This window comes from Anas platyrhynchos, chromosome 5, assembly GCF_047663525.1.
Source record: "Anas platyrhynchos isolate ZD024472 breed Pekin duck chromosome 5, IASCAAS_PekinDuck_T2T, whole genome shotgun sequence".
Taxonomy (NCBI): Eukaryota; Metazoa; Chordata; class Aves; order Anseriformes; family Anatidae; genus Anas; species Anas platyrhynchos.
In genome coordinates, this window is record NC_092591.1 from 10344252 (window position 1) to 10364365 (window position 20114).

Genomic DNA, 20114 nt, shown 5'->3' on the forward strand with positions numbered 1-20114 from the left:
GCAAATGGACTACAACCTTAAAGAAAGACAAAGTACGCTCAGATTTCTCTTATTTCTATCTCTGTAAAAGATTCTGTTTATACAAAGTTTATGTCTCTGTTTTTTGAGCTTAAACACCTCTCCCTTGCTGACACTTCCAAGGAAAATCCCACTGAATCCTATATGCCTCATTTCAACTTTCACTGCACAGAACTCCATTTTCCCTATGGAATATGATTACCTTACAGACTCCATGCTTGTAGATGCCACATGTTGCAACTGCCTTTGGATATCATCTGGATAATGAACTTTCAGTTCAAGAGGAATTTTCAGCTGTAACATTTTGATTGACATGTATACTGCAGGAAGAATCTTAAAGCCCTCCACTGGGTTATGGGAGAATTCCACAAAAGCCCTGTTCCAAAAATTCCACCAAATAAAAATAAATACTCAAAGAATCAAAAACAAAACAAGAAAACCAGAAAATTCATTATTTCTTTTCCCTGTCCTTATCATAGTAGGACAGAGAACTGTAAAAAGTATTTTCCTCACATACTTTACCTAACAATCTTATGGGACTTAAAATTTTACTTGTATTTGTGGTTGCTGAGCATATTTAATACAAGTTTAAAAAGTGTTAAAATATATATAAATAAGAAAAGAATTAGAGATTGGAAAATGTACATGAATTATCTTTGAGCAGCTGTGGCCCACAGACAGCCTGCAGACCAACTAAACCAGCCAGACACACATTTTGTGCAAACTAATCTCATGGTTCCAATTTATTTAGTGAATTCAGTTCATTGGTAACAAATACAGACAGATCAGCTGCAGTTAAGGTCCCCTGTTACAGAACAGAAGAAACAACAGAAGGTGGCCTCTGAGGAGATAGTTTACCAAATATTATTCTCATCAACACATATTGAAGTTCAAAGCTATCTTTCTTATTCCAGCCAATGCATTAAAAACAATTTACTGATTCCAAACAGATTAAATTATAAACTTATTTTATCAGTATACCATTGACAAAGAAAAAAGTTGATTACTAGCCTCAGAACTGAGAGCAAGAGAAAGGCATGATACTTAAAATATTTTGTACTTACCTTGATCCATCATATAGAACCGATTTTACCTGTCCACACTGTCTGAACAGCGACTGCAACTGTTTATGGTATAGATACCCATAGGGCGGAATATTCTTTACCTGTTAAGAAAAACAAAATAAACTTGAATACATTCAACTATTTTAATGTAGTATTAACTTCACCTAAATGGTCAACTGTTAGCTTTCTCCTTCATTGAGCTGCAATAGCAATACTCAAACTAAAACCCAAATTTAAAAATTGCTACACACTAAATTCTTGAATATGAAAAGATATTAAAATCAAAGTTTGGCTGCTAATCATAGAATGGCTTGGGTTGGAAGAGACCTTAAACTTCACCCAGTTCCACCCCATTGCCATGCGCAAGGATGCCACCCACCAGACCAGGCTGCCCAAGGCCCCATCCAGCCTGGCTTTGAACACCTCCAGGGATGGGGCATCCACAGCTTCTCTGGGGAAATGCTGCCCTACCCTCCTCAAACCAGCAGGTAACTAGTTTCTTTGTCTAGCTACAAAGCAAAAATGCTTCTTTGGTAGTTACATTTCTTTGATAATTTCTCCTAGAAGCAGCATAATATTCCTCTTTTTGCTCTTAACAGGAGAGCTTCCTTGCCTAGGATGTAGTTCCCAATGATGGACAATGTGCACTATCTGGGAAACTGGAGAAACTACAGCCCTGAACACTCTGGCTGAACTACCACATATCAGAGTTGTTTTTAAAATGGCAAAAATGAGCTAGGGAACATCAAGCTGGTCAGCTTCACTCCAGTTACCAAGATAATCACGGAGCAAGTCTTCTCAGAAACCATTTCCAATCATATGATTGAGAAGGTGAATGGAAATAGACATCAATTTATTAAGAACAAGTCATGCCTGATCAACTTGATTACCTACTATCACAAACTGGCCAGATCTGCATAACTGTCGTGGTTTAACCCGGCCAGCAGCTAAACACCACACAGCCGTTCGCTCACCCTCCCCCCTCCCTCTCTGGGATGGGGGAGAGAAATGGAAAGTGAAGCCCGTGAGTTGAGATAAAGACAGTTTAATAAGACAGGAAAATAATAATAATAAAAATAATAATAACAATAGTAATAATAATGATACAATGGTGATAATAGGAAAGTAATAATAATATGTACAAACAAGTGATGCACAATGCAATTGCTCACCACCCGCTGACCGATGCCCAGCCTAACCCCAAGCAGTCCGCCCCCTCCCCCCGGCTAGCCACCCCTATATATTGTTTAGCATGATGTCAGATGGGATGGAATACCCCTTTGGCTAGTTTGGGTCACCTGTCCTGGGTCTGTCCCCTCCCAGCTCTTATTGCACCCCCAGCCTGCCCATTGGCAGGACAGAGCAAAAGGCTGAGATGTCCTTGGCTTAGTATAAGCACTGCTCTGCAACAATTAAAGCATCGGGGTGTTATCAGCACTCTTCTCATCCTAAGCCAAAACACAGCATTCCACCAGCTACTAGGAAGAAAATTAATTCTAACTGAAACCAGGACAATAACAGAGAAGAGTGGCAGACTATCTGCCTTCAGGTACATTAATATTTTTACATGGTCTTCTTTCACAGCACCCTTGTATCCAAGCTGGGTTATCGAAGTCTCAGTATGTGGCCTACAACATGATCAAAACCTGACTGAGCCACTGGGCTCAGCACGTAGTGGCTACTTCTTCATGATCTAGCCTGGGGTAATCTGTAAACTTATTTGTGTTCAATAAATGCCATGCCAGGAACTCCTTTTGTGCAGAACTGGAATCTTTTCTTGGATACGTAGTTAATATTGACAGAATTCCCGATCAATATGCTTTTTCTCCTTCCTTTTCACCTATTTTCTCTTGTGCAAATATAAGTCTATTCAATGAGGCTCACTGACTTGTAGAGTTATTTTCTTTAAGCATAAAGCATAGTTATTCTACAGTGTTATACCTACTTCGGACACACTGAATATTTTCTAGTTTAAACTCCAAGCCATTCAGGAAAATCAAGTCAACCATTTAAAACTTACACTTATTCAGTTAGCTAAAAATATGTCTACAGAGGAAAAAAAGGAAGGGTGCAACACCTGAGTAACCTCAAAATAGCAACCACATGTGTCGTATAGTACCAAGAAGGATATTACAGACAAGTAACACTGAAGTTACAACAGCTCATTTTACAAACAGCCTAATGTTGTACTCTTAAAAAAAAAGTACTCATAAAAAGTACATTTTAAAATATTTGTAGTTTTTTGGAGTTGGCTGCCTGTGTGACACTACCAGTCTAATACATAGACGCAGTTCTCAGTAAGAATCCTTTTTAAATTTCCCACCCACACAATGTTTATTACATTAAATCAAAGGGAGATGGGAGAGAAGACAGCAAGTGCAGATCATGGTAGATAATTATTTCTGTCCAGGCCCAGGACAAAAAAAAAAAATGAAGTGAAAAATACTACCCTAACACTACATATTCTTATTACTTGATTCTTGATTAAGACATTCACCATCTTAACGTACCAACACAGTAGTTTTTGGATCTTTGCCAGCAAGGTCTCTTATTGCCACTTCTTCATTACATTTTTGAAAAGTGAAGTAGTTTGGATAGAAAGCACCAGCCATTACAACCTGAAATTATGAAAACATTTTGCAAGTTACAGCTCATTATATTCAGCTCCTCAAAAAGAGATATAGTTGCAGTATAAAGAGATACTGGCAGATTTTCATATATTTGTCTGTCTCTTACCAATAATTACTGCAGTTTCAAAGTAAAGCTTAACTCATGCAAATCCTATCCCTTAAAAACATACTTCCATGAGAAGACTTCAACTTCTGGAACAATAATTTAATATTTCTGCAAGCAGACTTCATCTATGAAAATTATAATGGTTAACCCTCATTTCAATTTTTAAGAAACTCACATAAAAATACTGTTACGACAGCTGTCCACTTTTCACATTACATCATACCATATTTAATGATTTACGTCTGGAAAGTTCACTGCTAACACAGTTAAACCAATTGCCACTGGCACGATAAATATATGATAAATAGGTCCATGAAAAAAAAAAAAAACACTACTAATCAGTCCAAATAGGAAAAGAAATGTCATTAAAAATCCACAAGTTACAGTAGCTGAAAGAAATCTAATTTTTCTCCCCAGTAACTAACCAAGCCAGTGACAGTCCAAACTGAGCAAAAACGTTGTATTCATAAATGTTAGCTCCCCTCCTTCCAACTCAAACCATCCATCTTCAGAGTATTTTTATGATTTTAACAAAGATTAACCTAGATACAACTTTAATTTGTCTTGGTATCACCTTGCTTTGTTTTGATGAGCTGTCAGAATTGGAAGAGGTAACCAAAGGACTAGCACTCATTGTAAATTTTGAAACACCAAGTATAACACTAATTTGTCAGTACTGCTATGTAAACATCCAGTTATGACCTTTGTAAATAATGTCCCGTAGAGTCATTACAGCATTACCTGCAAAATGAAGCGTTGCTTACATAGATATTCCTCATCCACAGCAGATGGCTGAGTATTAATAAACATGTTAAGTTCTCCGACTCGTGTTTTCAAGAGGTTAAATAACTCTGCCACCTGAAATTCCAACTCTAAGTTATAAATTACAGTTAAAGACTGTCCACAAATGAAAACTAAAGCTTTGTACAAGTCTAAGCAAGCGGGCAAACCCCCTTACTTTTTATGTGACAATAGTACGTTTCACCTAATATACTGCTTCACATCTCTACTCTAGGTTTTAGAACAACTTGCAGTACTAGATTTTACTCTTGCCTCAAGGCCTCAAGTTCAGGCTTTATTCTTGCTTCTTGCAGGCCTCAAGTTCTTAGGTGACACCAAACAAAGTCCCTGCAAGTATTCCAAGTTCAGTTTGGATGGGGGTTTAGTCAACACAACCTAGTGAAACGTCCCTGCCTATGGCAAGGGATTTGGACAGGATTATCTTTAAAGGTCCATGCCAATCCAAACCATTCTATAGTTTTAAGATTTATGTTGAATGGTTAGAATCATGGAATATCCTGAGTTTGAAGCAATATACAAGGATCATTGAGTCCAACTCCTGGGTCCCCAGAGGACCACCCAAAAAATCAAACCCTGTGTCTGAGAGTAGCGTCCAAACGCTCCTTGAACTCCGGCAGCTTAGCACTGTGACCCCTGCCCTGGGTGTAGAACCTGTCCCTAACCCCCAGCCTGACCCTCCCCTGTCCCAGCTCCATGCCATCCCCTCAGGTCCTGTCGCTGTCCCCAGAGAGCAGAGCTCAGCACCTGCCCCTCCGCTCCCCTCGTGAGGGAGCTGCAGGCCGCCATGAGGCCTCCCCTCAGCCTGCTCTGCTCGGGGCTGAACAACCAAGGGGCCTCAGCTGCTCCTCGTACATCCTCCCGTCCAGACCCTTCATCACCTCTGTAGGCCTCCTCTGGGCACTAATGGTTAATTATTTAATGTCACTTTAAACATCTGTTGTTTCTCTGAAAGTTGAGAGATAATACTAAGTGTTCAGTTTAGTTTAAAGAAAATATATACCTAGATGCATACATAATACTGTCTAAGTAGGCCTATTCAGGGTATTAACATCTGTAGAAATTAAGAAAAATTTACATAAGAGTAAGAACGATCTGTTATAGCTTACCTCTCTAACTTTCTTGATATGAATAAAATTTGATCGACCCCACTCAAGCTCATCCTGGAAAAGAAAGCAAAAAAAAAATGCAGACGCAAAATTGCTAGAATCATGTTTCCTATACTATTAGTAAGTTCTCCCTCATATTCTTCCATGTAGATACAAATAGTAATTACATAAAATGACAGAAGAATTTGATCTTACTTCAGAGCATTCTTTGCATCCAATCAAGTCCTTGGCACAAGAACTACAGATTGACTAAAGCTCTACTTTGGTTACCACCAGTGCAGCTGCAGGACATTGAGATTTTTCATATAAACCATAAAGTCCAACTCCTCTGTGCTGCTACAACAGAATCTGCTTTAAGAGCATGACAACAGCAGACAAACAGAACATCAGGATGAAGAACTTCAGACATTCGTTGTAACTCAGTGCATGTTATGCGCTGGTGTTCATAAAATTTTTATGGTCTGAAGGAAGTGGAGAAGTCAAAGAAGTTTTATATTACATATAGGAAAAAATACCAGAGGCAGTTATTGTGTGCATATTACTGACTTCTGAAACTGTATGGCTAATTTTTGAGACTGATGCACAGAAGATCTTCCACTTTCCCTTGCCTCTGACCCCCCTTGACACCTACGATTATAAAAATGTCTTTCAACTACAGCTCAATTTCTCTTTTCTGCTTGGATTTCAAACCTTCTGGCCATTGATCCATCTATGAAAGGGACAATATAATGGGTTATCTAAAAGTAAGTGGCACTGGTGTCACAAACTGGCTCGCTGTGATCCCTCGAAACCCATGCTTTTATTTACTTACGAAAAACTGTAACCATGAAAAATAAAGACTGTCAGCCCAAAATGCTTACACTAAGAACACCAAATATGCCAATGCTAAAGTGACCAACCTTGAATGGAAAAGAAGAAAGTTTAACTAACCTTAGGATGTCTTAACTCTCCTCTTTGTCTGCAGATCTGCCATGCCTAAGAAAGAAGTGGCTTAGTATTTAGGTAGAGAGTGTTGTTAATAATTATTTCCAAAAAAAAAAAATCACAGAACATTGAAATCCATGATTTTTTTCCCCACATTACTGCAATTACAATTACTGAGGATACTTTGGATGCACTAATTTAAAAACCATAGATGCCCTTGGGCTAATAGATACTACAAATGTTAAAGAGTATAAAGAAATCTGAATCACTAATTTCTGAGAGATTTCTTCAACTGTTCCAAAGTCCCACACAGCAGAGCCAACTTAGATCACATTTCTGAGGTTCTTATCAAATCAAGTTCTGAATAACTCCAAGAATGGAGATGCCCTAACCTCTGTGGACAACTTATTTTACTGTTTGAATACATCTTACAGTCAATTTCCACCCCTCCACACTGTAGCACCTCAACAGAACCTCTCATTGCAGTTTGTGTCCACAGCCTCTTGTCCCATGGCTGTAGGCCTCCAAAAATGTTTGGCTCCCTCCCTCTACTCTACCTTCCGCTGGTAGGTAGATGAAGTTACCAACTAAGATCACCCTTTAAGCACCCTCTTCTTAGGACTGAACACACACACCTTCCAGCCTTCCCATAATGTGTCCCAGCACACTAGTCATCTCAGGGCATTCTGCTACACTAATGGTATTTCGGTGGTTTTTGTACTGCAGAATTCAGAAGTTGACACTGTACTAAAAAGTGATCCAGGAAAATTAAGTTTAGTAATATAGCAGTTGGATATTAGGCAATATTTGCTAGGACAATCAGACAGATCAGGTTGCCCATACACTTTGAACAGTCCCTCCTCTGAGGTTCCAAACTCTCAGCTAGATAAAACCCTGAATAACCTTAACTGCTCTCACCACTGATCCTGCTTTGAGCATGAGATCAGACTACAGACCTCCTGAGTTCCTTTTCAACCTCAGTTTCAGGATTTTAGTCTTAACATGGTTCTTGCTTGGTTGGTTCCTAGGCAGGTAAGAAAAACCTTAAGAGCACTCTTGCTCTGATTTTGTTGAAGGTTCGCAAGAACTCTGGGTCTTCTTTTGCTCATCTTCAAGCACACCCAGTGATGTGGCTGCAAAATGTAGCTCTAAGAAAGCACTACTGAAGGTTTGAAAAGTGTGGCTGAGTGATAGAAGTGTTACATGCAAGAAGAATTGTAAACGTTATGTGATTCAAGTGATTGATGTTTGTAACTTTATTTTGCTTACTGATTAACTACCATTTGCTCTGCTAGAAGTGACAAGACATCAATTTCATAGTATGTGGAATTATACAGATACACCTTTTTGGTTGGAAAGAATCTGCCTCCCCATGTAAAAAAGATCTCAGGGGGTCAAGAGAACCTAACTGTTTCATGTCTTGCTTAAAATTTGCTTCTACTTCTAGCAAGCAGGAGACTGAAATAACGGTGTGCTCCTACCCTTTTCTCTCCTCTTCACACCGTTTTCCAGCTGCTTAGAGAATAAATACCTCAAAAGCCATAGGAGATTGTGAAAAGTAGGAAATATACCCAGCAACTGAGCGATGCAACTTGTTTTACCCCATTTCTTGCTGCCTGCCTTTGGTACAAAGTTGTGCAGCTCCTTCACAGCAGTAAAATTTGACTTACAATTGATACTAATACTAGTAGTGTTATATGGTGCAAGATAGCTATTTAGTAATCTGAATAATTTGAAGGTTAGGTACAAAGTGAAGTTTTTAAGAACTGCAAAGCAAAAACACTCCACCAATCATACAAAGGCGAAGCTGCTCACCTTCCAATGAAAGCCGATAAAGTGAGATCACAGAGGAAATAAGATTTACCTTAAATGCATTCACAGTTGCAATACAGTCACTCTTACTGTTCCCAGAAAAAAACAGTTTGCTCCTAGCAACGAAAACAAAAAAGAATTATCAATCATAATCTTATTGCAATGTCGAATTTATTATACAGCTACACTATTAGCATCTTCCAGTACTTTAATAAACAAGGTCAATACATTTATTATTGTCATTTTTTTCTTATTCACATTTCTTTGCTAATAAGCTGTGTGGGCAGAATAACAAGGATTTTATTTTTGGTATTTATTTTTAATAAACACTGCCACATGTCCACATCAGGAAGACAAAGCAGAAGAACCAGGTCTTCCACACAGAATTGGTTAATTCTGTGATACCAGCTGGTTCATGTAGCAATATTTCAATAGCTCAGCTGTTCTGGAAAAAGCATCTCTTTTCTGTCGAAGTACCAAAAAGCGCAGTTAAACTCACAACACTAACAATGACATTTTGTGGTCAGCTTCGCCCTCTGCTCTCAAGGGTAACCAGGAAGACATAAACGATCAAGGATTATTGTAATACCTGTATCCATCAATGTACTGTTTGAAAGGCACTGCAAAAATATTCCGCAAAGAGAGTGCTGCAGCTACAACAAAAACAAATCAAAATGAAAACCTGGAAGTCATTTGTTTTTATAGAAAGTTGTTCACATGTTCTTCTTTCTGTTACCTATAATAAGGCATTCTTCTAAACACCCAAAGATATGTCCAAGGACTATCAACTTCCCAAGATGCAGATCCACTGGCAAATGTAGCAATACTCTTCCCAAGTAAGTCAGCTCACCATCATGTGGATTTTCTTCTGCTTGCACAGAAGTTGTAAGTGCTCCCAGCTAGAGAAATTAAAATTATTTGTAAAGGTTAATCAAGTAAATCTAAGACTGGTTGTTTTTTGTTCTGCTTTCTTACAAACCAATCTCAAAGCAACATCAATTAGAGCCTTACCTAATTAAGTTGACATCCTTAAATCAATTTGAAACATCTAGTATTTCACAACTTTTGCTACGCATCCAGTATATACACAACCTACTGTATACAACCATCACTTCTTATGCACTTTGGAAATGAATTAACTTTAATGCAATTGCCATTCTTCTTCATACCGCATTTATAATCAAAAAGCACAAATCACCAATTTCTCCATGTAGGTGGGAAGGGGGATGTTCAAACTGATTGCTATATATCAAAAGGTCTAAGAGTGATTTTGCTACTGTTTAATAAACAATTTCATCTATGGAGCTCAAGTTCTGTAACTTTTTTGCTGTTCTTTCTTATCGCAAATGTTAGTTCACAAACAGTATAATGTCTCCAAGATTCTGCTTTTAATCCCCAATTATAATCCTCTATAAATGAAGCAACTGCAGAAATTACGCCAGAGAGGATGGTAACCAAGTAGCAGCCAAACATGACAAAACATTCTCTAGACACAGTTCTTTAGTTCCAATTAAGGTTACTACTGCCTTTTAAATAACAAAGAATAAGTTAAGTTTTGATTACCTTGATTTTAACAGTATTAAAAGAATGCCTACCTCTTTCAGATGAAGGACGGTACGTTCAATGTCGCTTAAATTGGGTGGAGAAAGAGCTGTTGCCAACAAGGCTTTTGGTTCCCCCATATCAAGCCTTTTTATTTTTAACACTGTAGCTCCCAATGGAGAACACTGAAGGGAAGATGATGCTATTGTTACTTTTTGCCAAGGTGCATAGTTTGTAAGTTAATTTATAATATAATTACTTTTTATATAAAAAAGTATATATATCTACTATACATAAATTATTTATATGTATATACAAAAGTATATATAATTACTTTTTATATCAAAGTAATTTATCATAAAATACATGTAAGTGTGTAATTCAGTAAAATCTGAAATTGTGTTTAACTAAGGATATTTTTATTTTGAATAGAATGTTAATTTCTAGAGTCACATCAACTTTACTGTTATAATGCATCCACCATGAACAAAACAACATATGGTCTTTATCAACTGTTTGTCAAATTCAGTTCTATTCAGTGGTACAACTACTAGCCACTACACTCTCTTCAGGCAGTCTCTGCTACATTCAAACACCTAAGAAAAATAAGTCCTTTGTATCTCCCCAAATTCTTACCAGTATCTCAGGTACTGATTTCTCTGGAATACAGTCTCTCCAGAAGTTCTTGTATACAAGCCTGTAACAATACCCATTGGAAACACGTCCAGCACGACCTTCACAGAAGAGCAAAACAATAATTTGAAAACTGCCTAAGTCTGATTGTCCAAAACATGTCTACAAGATTTCTGGACAGCTGAACAGTATGCAACAGCTGATGCTGCAGGCAGACCAGTGTTTTGCTCTCTTGCAACAGCTGAGCCCAGTAAAGACTCTCTCTCCTTCCCTACATATGCACCATATAGAGTAATTTTGCTTTCACAGCAGCTCTAACGGAAGTTACTTATTGTACATTTCACCCAAATACCTCTTCCACACAGATGCTGATTTGGAGCAGTTATTTTTCTTTCATCCATTTATCTCAGTTGAACAGATGAGATATATCCTGCTCTAAAATACACTTCCTCAAAACCAGGAAATGCCAAGTCCTACCAAGTCTAATACAGATAAATATGTCAGCACAAGTTTTGGCATACTCTCAAACTGAAGATCCTATATGCAGAGTCAAGGGGGAAGGGGCTAAAACCAGGCACACCGGTGAAGACCTAAGGGATGGTACGCTAGAATCAGAGGGGCTGTGTGCCAGTGAGGTCCTTCGGTTCGATCCACAAGGTGCTGAGTGTAAGGAGACGCACCTGAAATGCTTCTACACAAACGCACGCAGTATGAGGAATAAAATGGATGAGCTAGAAGTCCTGGCCCAGTCCCGCAACTACGACATCATCGGCATAAGCGAAACCTGGTGGGATGAGTCCTGTGACTGGGGTGTTGCGATAGACGGTTACAGGCTCTTCAGGAGGGACAGGCAGGGTAGGCGAGGTGGTGGGGTGGCGATGTATGTGAAGCAGGGGCTGGACTGTGTGGAACTCCAGGTCGGCGATGGCAAAGTTGAGAGCCTCTGGGTAAGGATCAAGGGACGAACGAATAAAGGGGATGTCGTTGTGGGAGTCTATTACAGACCGCCCGGCCAGGACGATAGCGCCGATAACTTATTCTTTACAGAACTAAGAGAGGCCTCGAGATTAACTCCCCTTGTCCTTATGGGGGACTTCAACTTGCCAGACGTTAACTGGGAGTGCCACACGGCTGACACGAGCAAGTCCAGGAGGTTCATGAAGCACCTAGATGATAACTTCTTGGTGCAGGTGCTGACGGAGCCAACTAGGAAAGGTGCCCTCCTAGACCTGTTGCTAGAAAACAGAGAGGGTCTGGTGGGAGATGTGGTGATTGGTGGCCGCCTCGGTCATAGCGACCATGAAGTGGTTGAGTTCAAAATTTACGGTGACAGAAGGAAAAGTGCCACCAAGACCTCATCCCTAGATATGGGGAAGGCGGACTTCAGGCTGCTCGGGGAACTAGTCAGCAAGGTCCCCTGGGAAGCTGCTCTTGAAGGCCTTGATGTCCACCAGTGCTGGTCACTCTTTAAGCGATGCCTCCTAGAAGCACAAGAACAGGCAATTCCTAAATACCGCAAGTCAGGCAGGCGCGGCAGGAGGCCGGCGTGGCTGAACAGGAACATTCTTACGGAGATTAGGCGGAAACAGAGTGTTTCGCTACTGGAAGGAGGGCCGGGTGACATGGAAAGAATACAGGGATGCTGCTCGTGTCTGTAGGAAGAAAATTCGTGTGGCTAAAGCACACCTAGAGTTGAAGCTGGCTGTGTCTGTGAGAGAAAATAAAAAGGGTTTTTTTAGATATGTGAATGGAAAAAGGAGAACTAAAGAATATATAGGGCCGCTCCTTGACAGGGAAGGTCTTCTCACAGACGATGACATAGGCAAAGCAGAGACGCTTAACGCCTTCTTTGCCTCTGTCTTCAATGCCGATGATGGGCTTCGGGACCCAGAGTGCCCCGAGCTGGAGGACCGGGACGGTGGGGATGACAAACTCCCAACTGACCCTGAACGTGTGCGGGATCTGCTACTCCACCTGGATCCCTACAAGTCCATGGGTCCGGATGGGATTCATCCCCGGGTGCTGAAGGAGCTGGCGGACGTCATCGCGGAACCTCTCTCAATTATTTTTCAACGATCCTGGGAGTCTGGAGAGGTCCCGGTAGACTGGAAGCTGGCAAATGTTGTGCCGATTTTCAAGAAGGGTCAGAAAGAAGACCCTAGCAATTACAGGCCTGTCAGTCTCACATCAGTGCCTGGTAAAATCATGGAAAAGATGGTTCTCGAACGTATTGAGGCGCACCTGGGGGACAAAGCAGTCATTGGTCCCAGCCAGCATGGGTTTGTGAAGGGTAGGTCCTGCCTAACTAACCTGATTTCCTTTTATGATAAGATCACCCGTATGGTAGACCAAGGGAAACCAGCTGATGTGATTTTTTTGGACTTCAGCAAGGCTTTTGACACGGTTTCCCATAGGATCCTACTGGACAAAATGTCCAGCATACAGCTAAATAAAAACATCATACGATGGGTGAGCAATTGGCTAACGGGCAGGGCCCAAAGGGTTATGGTGAATGGGGCTGCGTCATGCTGGCGGGCGGTCACCAGGGGGGTCCCTCAAGGCTCCATTTTAGGGCCGGTACTTTTCAATATTTTTATAAACGATCTGGATGTAGGAATAGAAGGCATTTTGAGCAAGTTTGCTGATGACACCAAACTTGGAGGAGTTGTGGACTCGAATGAGGGTGGAAAGGCCTTGCAGAGGGATCTGGATAGGTTGGAGAGCTGGGCGATCGCCAACCGCATGAAGTTCAATAAGAGCAAGTGCCGGGTCCTGCACCTGGGACGGGGAAACCCTGGCTGCACGTACAGACTGGGCGATGAGACGCTGGAGAGCAGCCTAGAAGAGAGGGATCTGGGGGTCATGGTAGACAGCAAGTTGAATATGAGCCGGCAGTGTGCCCTAGCAGCCAGGAGGGCCAACCGTGTCCTGGGGTGCATCAAGCACGGCATCGCTAGTAGGTCGAGGGAGGTGATTGTCCCGCTCTACTCTGCGCTGGTGCGGCCTCACCTCGAGTACTGTGTGCAGTTCTGGGCACCACAGTATAAAAAGGACATGAAACTGTTGGAGAGTGTCCAGAGGAGGGCTACGAAGATGGTGAAAGGCCTGGAGGGGAAGACGTACGAGGAACGGCTGAGGGCACTGGGCCTGTTCAGCCTGGAGAAGAGGAGGCTGAGGGGAGACCTCATCGCAGTCTACAACTTCCTCGTAAGGGGGTGTCGAGAGGCAGGAGACCTTTTCTCCATTAACACCTGCGACAGGACCCGCGGGAATGGAGTTAAGCTGAGGCAGGGGAAGTTTAGGCTGGACATCAGGAAGGGGTTCTTCACAGAGAGAGTGGTTGCACACTGGAACAGGCTCCCCAGGGAAGTGGTCACTGCACCGAGCCTGACTGAATTTAAGAAGAGATTGGACTGTGCACTTAGTCACATGGTCTGAACTTGGGTAGACCTGTGCGCTGTCAAGAGTTGGACTTGATGATCCTTAAGGGTCCCTTCCAACTCAGGATATTCTATGATTCTATGATTCTATGAAATACACGGTGAGCATAGTTGGATTTCCTACTTCACTCTATAGCTATCAAAAGCCTTCTATAGAACAATTACACATTATGACAAACAGCAAAATATTTTTATGATGCACTACTTATAGACAACACATTGATTTGAAGGTCTGTCTTCACAATTCCATACAGCATTCACTTCAACAAACTAAAGGGTACTCTACTCAGTGGGATATGCCACCAGAGTGTAAGGCCACGTTTTTAAGTCATGTGCATAAAAAAAATCTAAGTCTCCTACTATGCAAAATGCTGCTGCTGCTACTAGTTGGCTGTCATATTGTATTGGTCACATATTGGTCAGCTGACATAACCAACACTGACCCAGAACCAAAAAGCAATAATGCTGTGACTGTGGAGTCCTCATAGGTTTAAAAAAAATAAAGATACTTTTATATCTAACTATTACTACTATTACTATTACTCCTTTCCATTGAAACTGAAGACTTAGATATCAACAAGTACTAAGTAGAATAGGCAATACCAGTTCTTGTTTAACCTTGGGCTACAAACATTGGTATACACTGAAGACAGTGCTGTAGATCTTTCCCTAACTTGAGCAACAAATCGACATGAAAGAATCTTTTCCTGCAGAAAATCATGAGAAGTCAATATCTAGCAGTAGCTTTCTCCCTTTAAAGAAAAAAGGCACATGATTTAAAAAAGTAACTTAAATAACAAATCCTCATAAGTTTTATGGCCCATTAATTTTAGATTTTTACAATAATACACAAAATTTACCTCTGTAAAAAATCGTTTAACAAAATACAGCACTCAGGCATAGTTCTATAACCAATTTTAATACCCTGTCATGGTAAGGAATAAAATTTTTGTATAAACAGCCCGTGACAAAGATCATTAATCCTTTACACTAAATAATAAAAAAAATAACAGTTCTTCATCAAGGTTAACTTCTAAAATTCCTTTCCATTCCCTCCTGCCATCTTACCTTTTCTTTGATAACAGTTGGTTTTAGATGCCCAGCGAAGTCGCAAACTTTGATAATTAGTTTCCTCATCACAAACCAAAGTTCTAATTAAGCAGAAATCTATCACTGCAATTAAGAAAATAAAATCTTAATATTAAGAAATAATTCATCCTCACAGCAGTGTAATAAATACTGTTGATTTTGTGTTATCAGAGAAGGAATGTTTCAATCATTGACATATCCATTATTTTCTTTGTTGGTTTTCTAACAACTAGAACCAGGCTACTGAGAGCACTAACAGTACTACAAATAAATTTAAACTTAAATATAATAAATGTCAAAGATAGTGATCTTCAAAAGGCAATCATTCTGCATTTAGATATTCTACATTTGAGTTTGCCTAAACAGACACAAGTATTTTAAAATGAAAATATATTCAGAATGTGAATAAAAAGCTTCAGGTACTCGTGTCATAAGGTATGAATCTGCTTGTTACTGCATCTAAAATAAGGGGTCTTTTTTCCTGCAGCAAAAGATGAAAATTAGCACCCTGCTCAATAGCTCTACTATTTGTCCATATATCCAAGGTTTAAAACTGTTTCCTGTTGTAAAAGAAAGAGCTCAGTGGCTGTCAAAATTGAACTCCAACTTAAAGGCTTAGTGAAACGGTGACGTATTGAAAGTTAGGCAAGCACAAGTAAGGCAAACATTACAAATACAATGCACACACAGTTTCAGAATTTAGAAGACTTACCATACTTAACATCAGGAACTGTTACAGAGCTCTCAGCTATGTTTGTAGATAGAATAATCTGGGTTTTGAAGCAAGAAAGGAAAAAGGAATGAATAAAGAAAAACCTACTTAACATGTCTACATGAAAAAATCCAACCCAGTATGAAATATAATTGTGGTGTAAACATAATAATTCTGCTCTGCATGTGAAAGAACAAGCAATACAAGAAAGCCTTCATTTTATTTTCCTCATAGCAAAAAAGCATATTGAAGTAATACAGTATATGACAAACATGAAGAATGCAAGTATTTCCTCATGCCTCCATCGTAACAAAGTAACTCAGTATTAGCAACAATAAAGAAACCAAGTGATTAAGCAAAATGGGGGGGCACAAGGGGCACAAAGCAGGACAGAGACACCCCCCCCCCCCCATACAGAAGGAGTATTCTGCTCTGCAGGGCCTCTGTCATGCAGGCAGAAGAATCAACACGCACAAACTACCCTTCAGGATAAAAGCAGCGTCACACAGTAATTTAAGTGTAACTTCCTTTTATTTCTACATCTCTTGAGGTCTAAATACTAGTTAAAGCAGTATTTTTTTAATTTTTACTAGTTAAAACTTGCTCAGAGCAGCAGCTTACATCTTGAGGAGAAAAAAAACAAAACCTGCTTCGCCCTCATGCAGTTAAATTTAACTGGCACAGTTAATATTCTTCAAGGCAAAAGCATTTGCACACTTAATAGAAGTAATGATTCAACAATATTTACTTTTCTGTAGCCAGGAACTGGAGTCAAAAATACGTTGCTTTGTTCCTCTAATGTTACACGTGAGTGGAGTGGGTACACTTGCCACCTAAAGAAAATGTATTAAATATTTAGTGATGCAAGAACATAAAAGTTAATTACACATCTATGCTAAGTTATAGATGAGGGATTCATGGTCAAGTTTAATCAATCTGAAATAAATAGATGTGGTTTAACTTACCTTTTGTTAAACATATTTGTGAGACATGAATGCATGCAGCTTATTTCATTCAAACCTAGGGGGAAAAGTAATCAAGATTTTTCTTTTTAGTGATCATTAATAACTCTAAAACCACTTCTTACTTCACTTTAATTCTTAACTCCCATCTGTTCTTTGGGAGTCCCACTGCCCGTTCTTTGACTAGCACAATAATGAATCTGTAGTCCAAGCAACTAATTAACAAAGCTCTAAGCCAAACACCTTTAGCATCGTAGACAAAAACATACAGAAAATACATTTTTCTGTATAATAATGAACTGTAAATAATGCTATCTGATCATGAATGAACCAGAGCCATGTGATTAAAGATATAAAGAAAAGACAACACCATGATGTGGAGCTGTTTGGACTCAGCCTGCCAGACCTACTCAATCCCACTAAGTACTGCTCAGCTATCTTGCTGTTTAATGCTTCCTACTTGACATTCTGCCTGATTACATATTTGAGTAAGGCACCAAAGCTTGAATCCAATTTGTTTAAAGATAATTAAAAGAGACTTCATCCATGATTGGCAGAATTAGACTGATTACTAGGCTATAAACAATATTAACATTAGCTATTAATTGCCTTCTAGACACAGTAGGTATTATCTGCTGACCAATTCTGGAAAAGATGAGAGATCAACGGGACTCCAGCAAAAAAAAAAAAAAAAATGCCAACGGGAAAAGCAGATCTTAGAATCAAAAACTGACTAGTAACAAAATCTGGCAAACACACTAAGGCAATACGGAGAGCTGTACATTGAGAATTGAAAAAGAAAACACAAACCAGACAAAGAGGTTGACGTGAGCAGAACAGATTAAACTTATGACAGTAGCAGCACAATCCTTTGAAAGAAAGCTAAAGCTTTAAGCCATGAAATTCCTGCCATCAGCAGGTGTGTGTGAAGAACAGAGATATCAGGCCATCCCCATCCTGTTCAAGCTCCTGAAGAGGATGACAAACGGTTGTTGCTTTTATTTAGCCTACCAGTTAGTCTTGCAGAAGCATATTATATTACTCGAAAGTCTAGCTCAGTGATCAATCAGTCAGCACAGCCTAAGCTTTTTTTCCATTTTTTTTTCCCTGTAACGAGCCTGAAGAGCCGTACACCAAAGGATATGCTCAAGAAACAATTAAAAAGTCACCATGTCAAGTGCTCCAATGAAAATGCCAGAATTAAGACTGGTTGTGCAAACTTAATGCAGCCCCCTAGGAATACGTGTGTGTGTGTATACACATATATATAAATACACAAACACACATAGTATCTGTTAAAAATACAATTTTACAGTTAACATAGCTCTTTGTATCTCTGTATTACCTGTATTACCAGGTAAAATAGGAAGTGGAAGTGCTGTCTTTCTAGCACTACTGCTAGCATGCCTACTGCTAAGCTTGGCACAGCACGGAGATTCAGAAAGATTTATAGATTTAGAAAGTCCTGGTAAGGACAGACATCACCATGCCCAAGGGAAGAGCTGTGCCTCCCAGCTCCAAGGTACCTCTCCCCTTGAATGTGCCCAAGGCTCTTCAAAGTGTTCATGGATGTGCAAGCTTGCTAGTTGAGGGAAAACAATACTTGATATCACTAGCCGTGGATGAATGCATTTAACACAACTGGAAGAAATGCCAGGAGAAAGCATGTTAAATGACAAGAAAGGAATAAGGAAGTTGTTAAGATCTATACTCACCTGGTAAAAACACTAGCACACTTCCACGCTCTGATGGAAGACTCGAGGTTTTGTTCTCCCTAAATGAACATCATTTCATTAGCTTTTACAACCTCAAGCTACTTTATTACCACCAACATATTTTGTCTTGCACGAACAAGAACAATTGACTATCTTCTGTAACGTATATCATTCAAACTTCCTCATGAATGGAATTTAAAACATTTAAGATTATATTTCCTGATAAAACATATATAAAAATTGGAACTAGATCATTAGGCTTAGTTTTGTCTTCAAAGCAGAAGCATTCTTATTTACCAATTAAATTAATCAAATAGCTTACTCGAGATCTTAAAATGAAAAGACAGTACATTACTAGCTTATATTCCATACAAACTGATTCAGAAATTTCTCAAGTATATGTAACGGTCTTGCATTTTAAAATAATCACTAGATTCCTTTAACTAAGGTCTACCGTGCAAGAAAACTAACCATTATCAATAACTATCAAGATCACGACATTGATCAAAAATGTCATTCTCTAAGCATATCGGTTATGAGCCAAGAGGCTGAAATCACCTTAACATAATTCAGAGTTTTTATTTTTCAGTAGTAATCATTCCCGCTATATTTCTTTTTAACGAATCTTCAAAGTCTCTGCTCTTAAACAATATAATGAACAGAAAGTACAATTTTCAGTGGAGGGCAGCAATGAACACTCATAATAGCCCTTTTTAGTATTTGAAAGATGAAATGCTGATGTCTTGCATCATGCTTGCTTGTAAAAGGTAGCTTATTAGTAAACTGTAGTTCATATTTGGCTATTCTGAACTACAGTAAAACAGCTTCATTGAAAAGATCAAAAGGAACGGTCAAAAAAGCTTAGAAGACATTGATAAATATATTGTAAATAGTATTTCCTTCTAGCTATATAAGCTATATTAACATATATATTTACACTGAAGTTACTGTGTGCACATGTGTGTAAGTTGCTGCCAAATTTATCCCATTTATACAACTCCAGCAACACTTGTACATTGGTAACTGCTTAGGTCACCTTATGCAAGGATTTCTTAAAATTTCAAAAACTTTAGTAAGATTTAAAAAATTAAGCTTCCAAAACAAAATCATTTCTTCAGCATACATTTACCAACAGTTAAAATACTTGGGACCAAACCCTACCCCAACAAACATCCACCCTGCATTAGGCTGAAGTTGCAGAAGCTACTTTACTATATTTTGTAGTAACTAAACATCAATTTACAAGATGTAGAGCAGCACACACAAAAAATGCTTACTTCAAAAGACAATAAAAGAAAGCACTACATAAACAACCAGTGAAAATTAATGTCTTGTTTATATTCTTTTTTCATGGCTCAATGTATGTATTATTTCACAACACGAAATATAAATAATAAAACCACAACACAAAAAGAATAAAACCACAACTACTGTAAGATTAAGCTCTGATCAACAGCAAAAAATGCAGTTTCTGCATGAAATGGATAGCTTGAATATCCAGTAGCCAAAAGTGTATTTCAAGAACACAGGACATTCAGTAAGACATGGAGTCTTAATATA

At 39.2% G+C, this 20114-nt stretch overlaps 1 protein-coding gene across 3 annotated transcripts in view; it reads right to left on the reverse strand.

Moving 5' to 3' along the window:
- TDRD9 (tudor domain containing 9) overlaps positions 1–20114 on the reverse strand; it is a 68455-nt gene that overhangs the window by 15262 nt on the left and 33079 nt on the right. For all 3 annotated transcript variants that reach the window (XM_038179582.2, XM_072038241.1, XM_038179583.2), the window contains exons 9-24: positions 18555–18613; positions 16843–16897; positions 16626–16710; positions 15878–15935; positions 15145–15249; positions 10640–10737; positions 10057–10188; positions 9198–9360; positions 9051–9114; positions 8514–8577; positions 6656–6700; positions 5726–5779; positions 4560–4676; positions 3593–3700; positions 1083–1183; positions 221–394 (exon numbers count right to left, since the gene is read on the reverse strand). In XM_038179582.2, the coding sequence (XP_038035510.1) occupies positions 221–394; positions 1083–1183; positions 3593–3700; positions 4560–4676; positions 5726–5779; positions 6656–6700; positions 8514–8577; positions 9051–9114; positions 9198–9360; positions 10057–10188; positions 10640–10737; positions 15145–15249; positions 15878–15935; positions 16626–16710; positions 16843–16897; positions 18555–18613 (1482 nt within the window). The remainder of the gene's footprint in view (positions 1–220; positions 395–1082; positions 1184–3592; positions 3701–4559; positions 4677–5725; positions 5780–6655; positions 6701–8513; positions 8578–9050; positions 9115–9197; positions 9361–10056; positions 10189–10639; positions 10738–15144; positions 15250–15877; positions 15936–16625; positions 16711–16842; positions 16898–18554; positions 18614–20114) is intronic.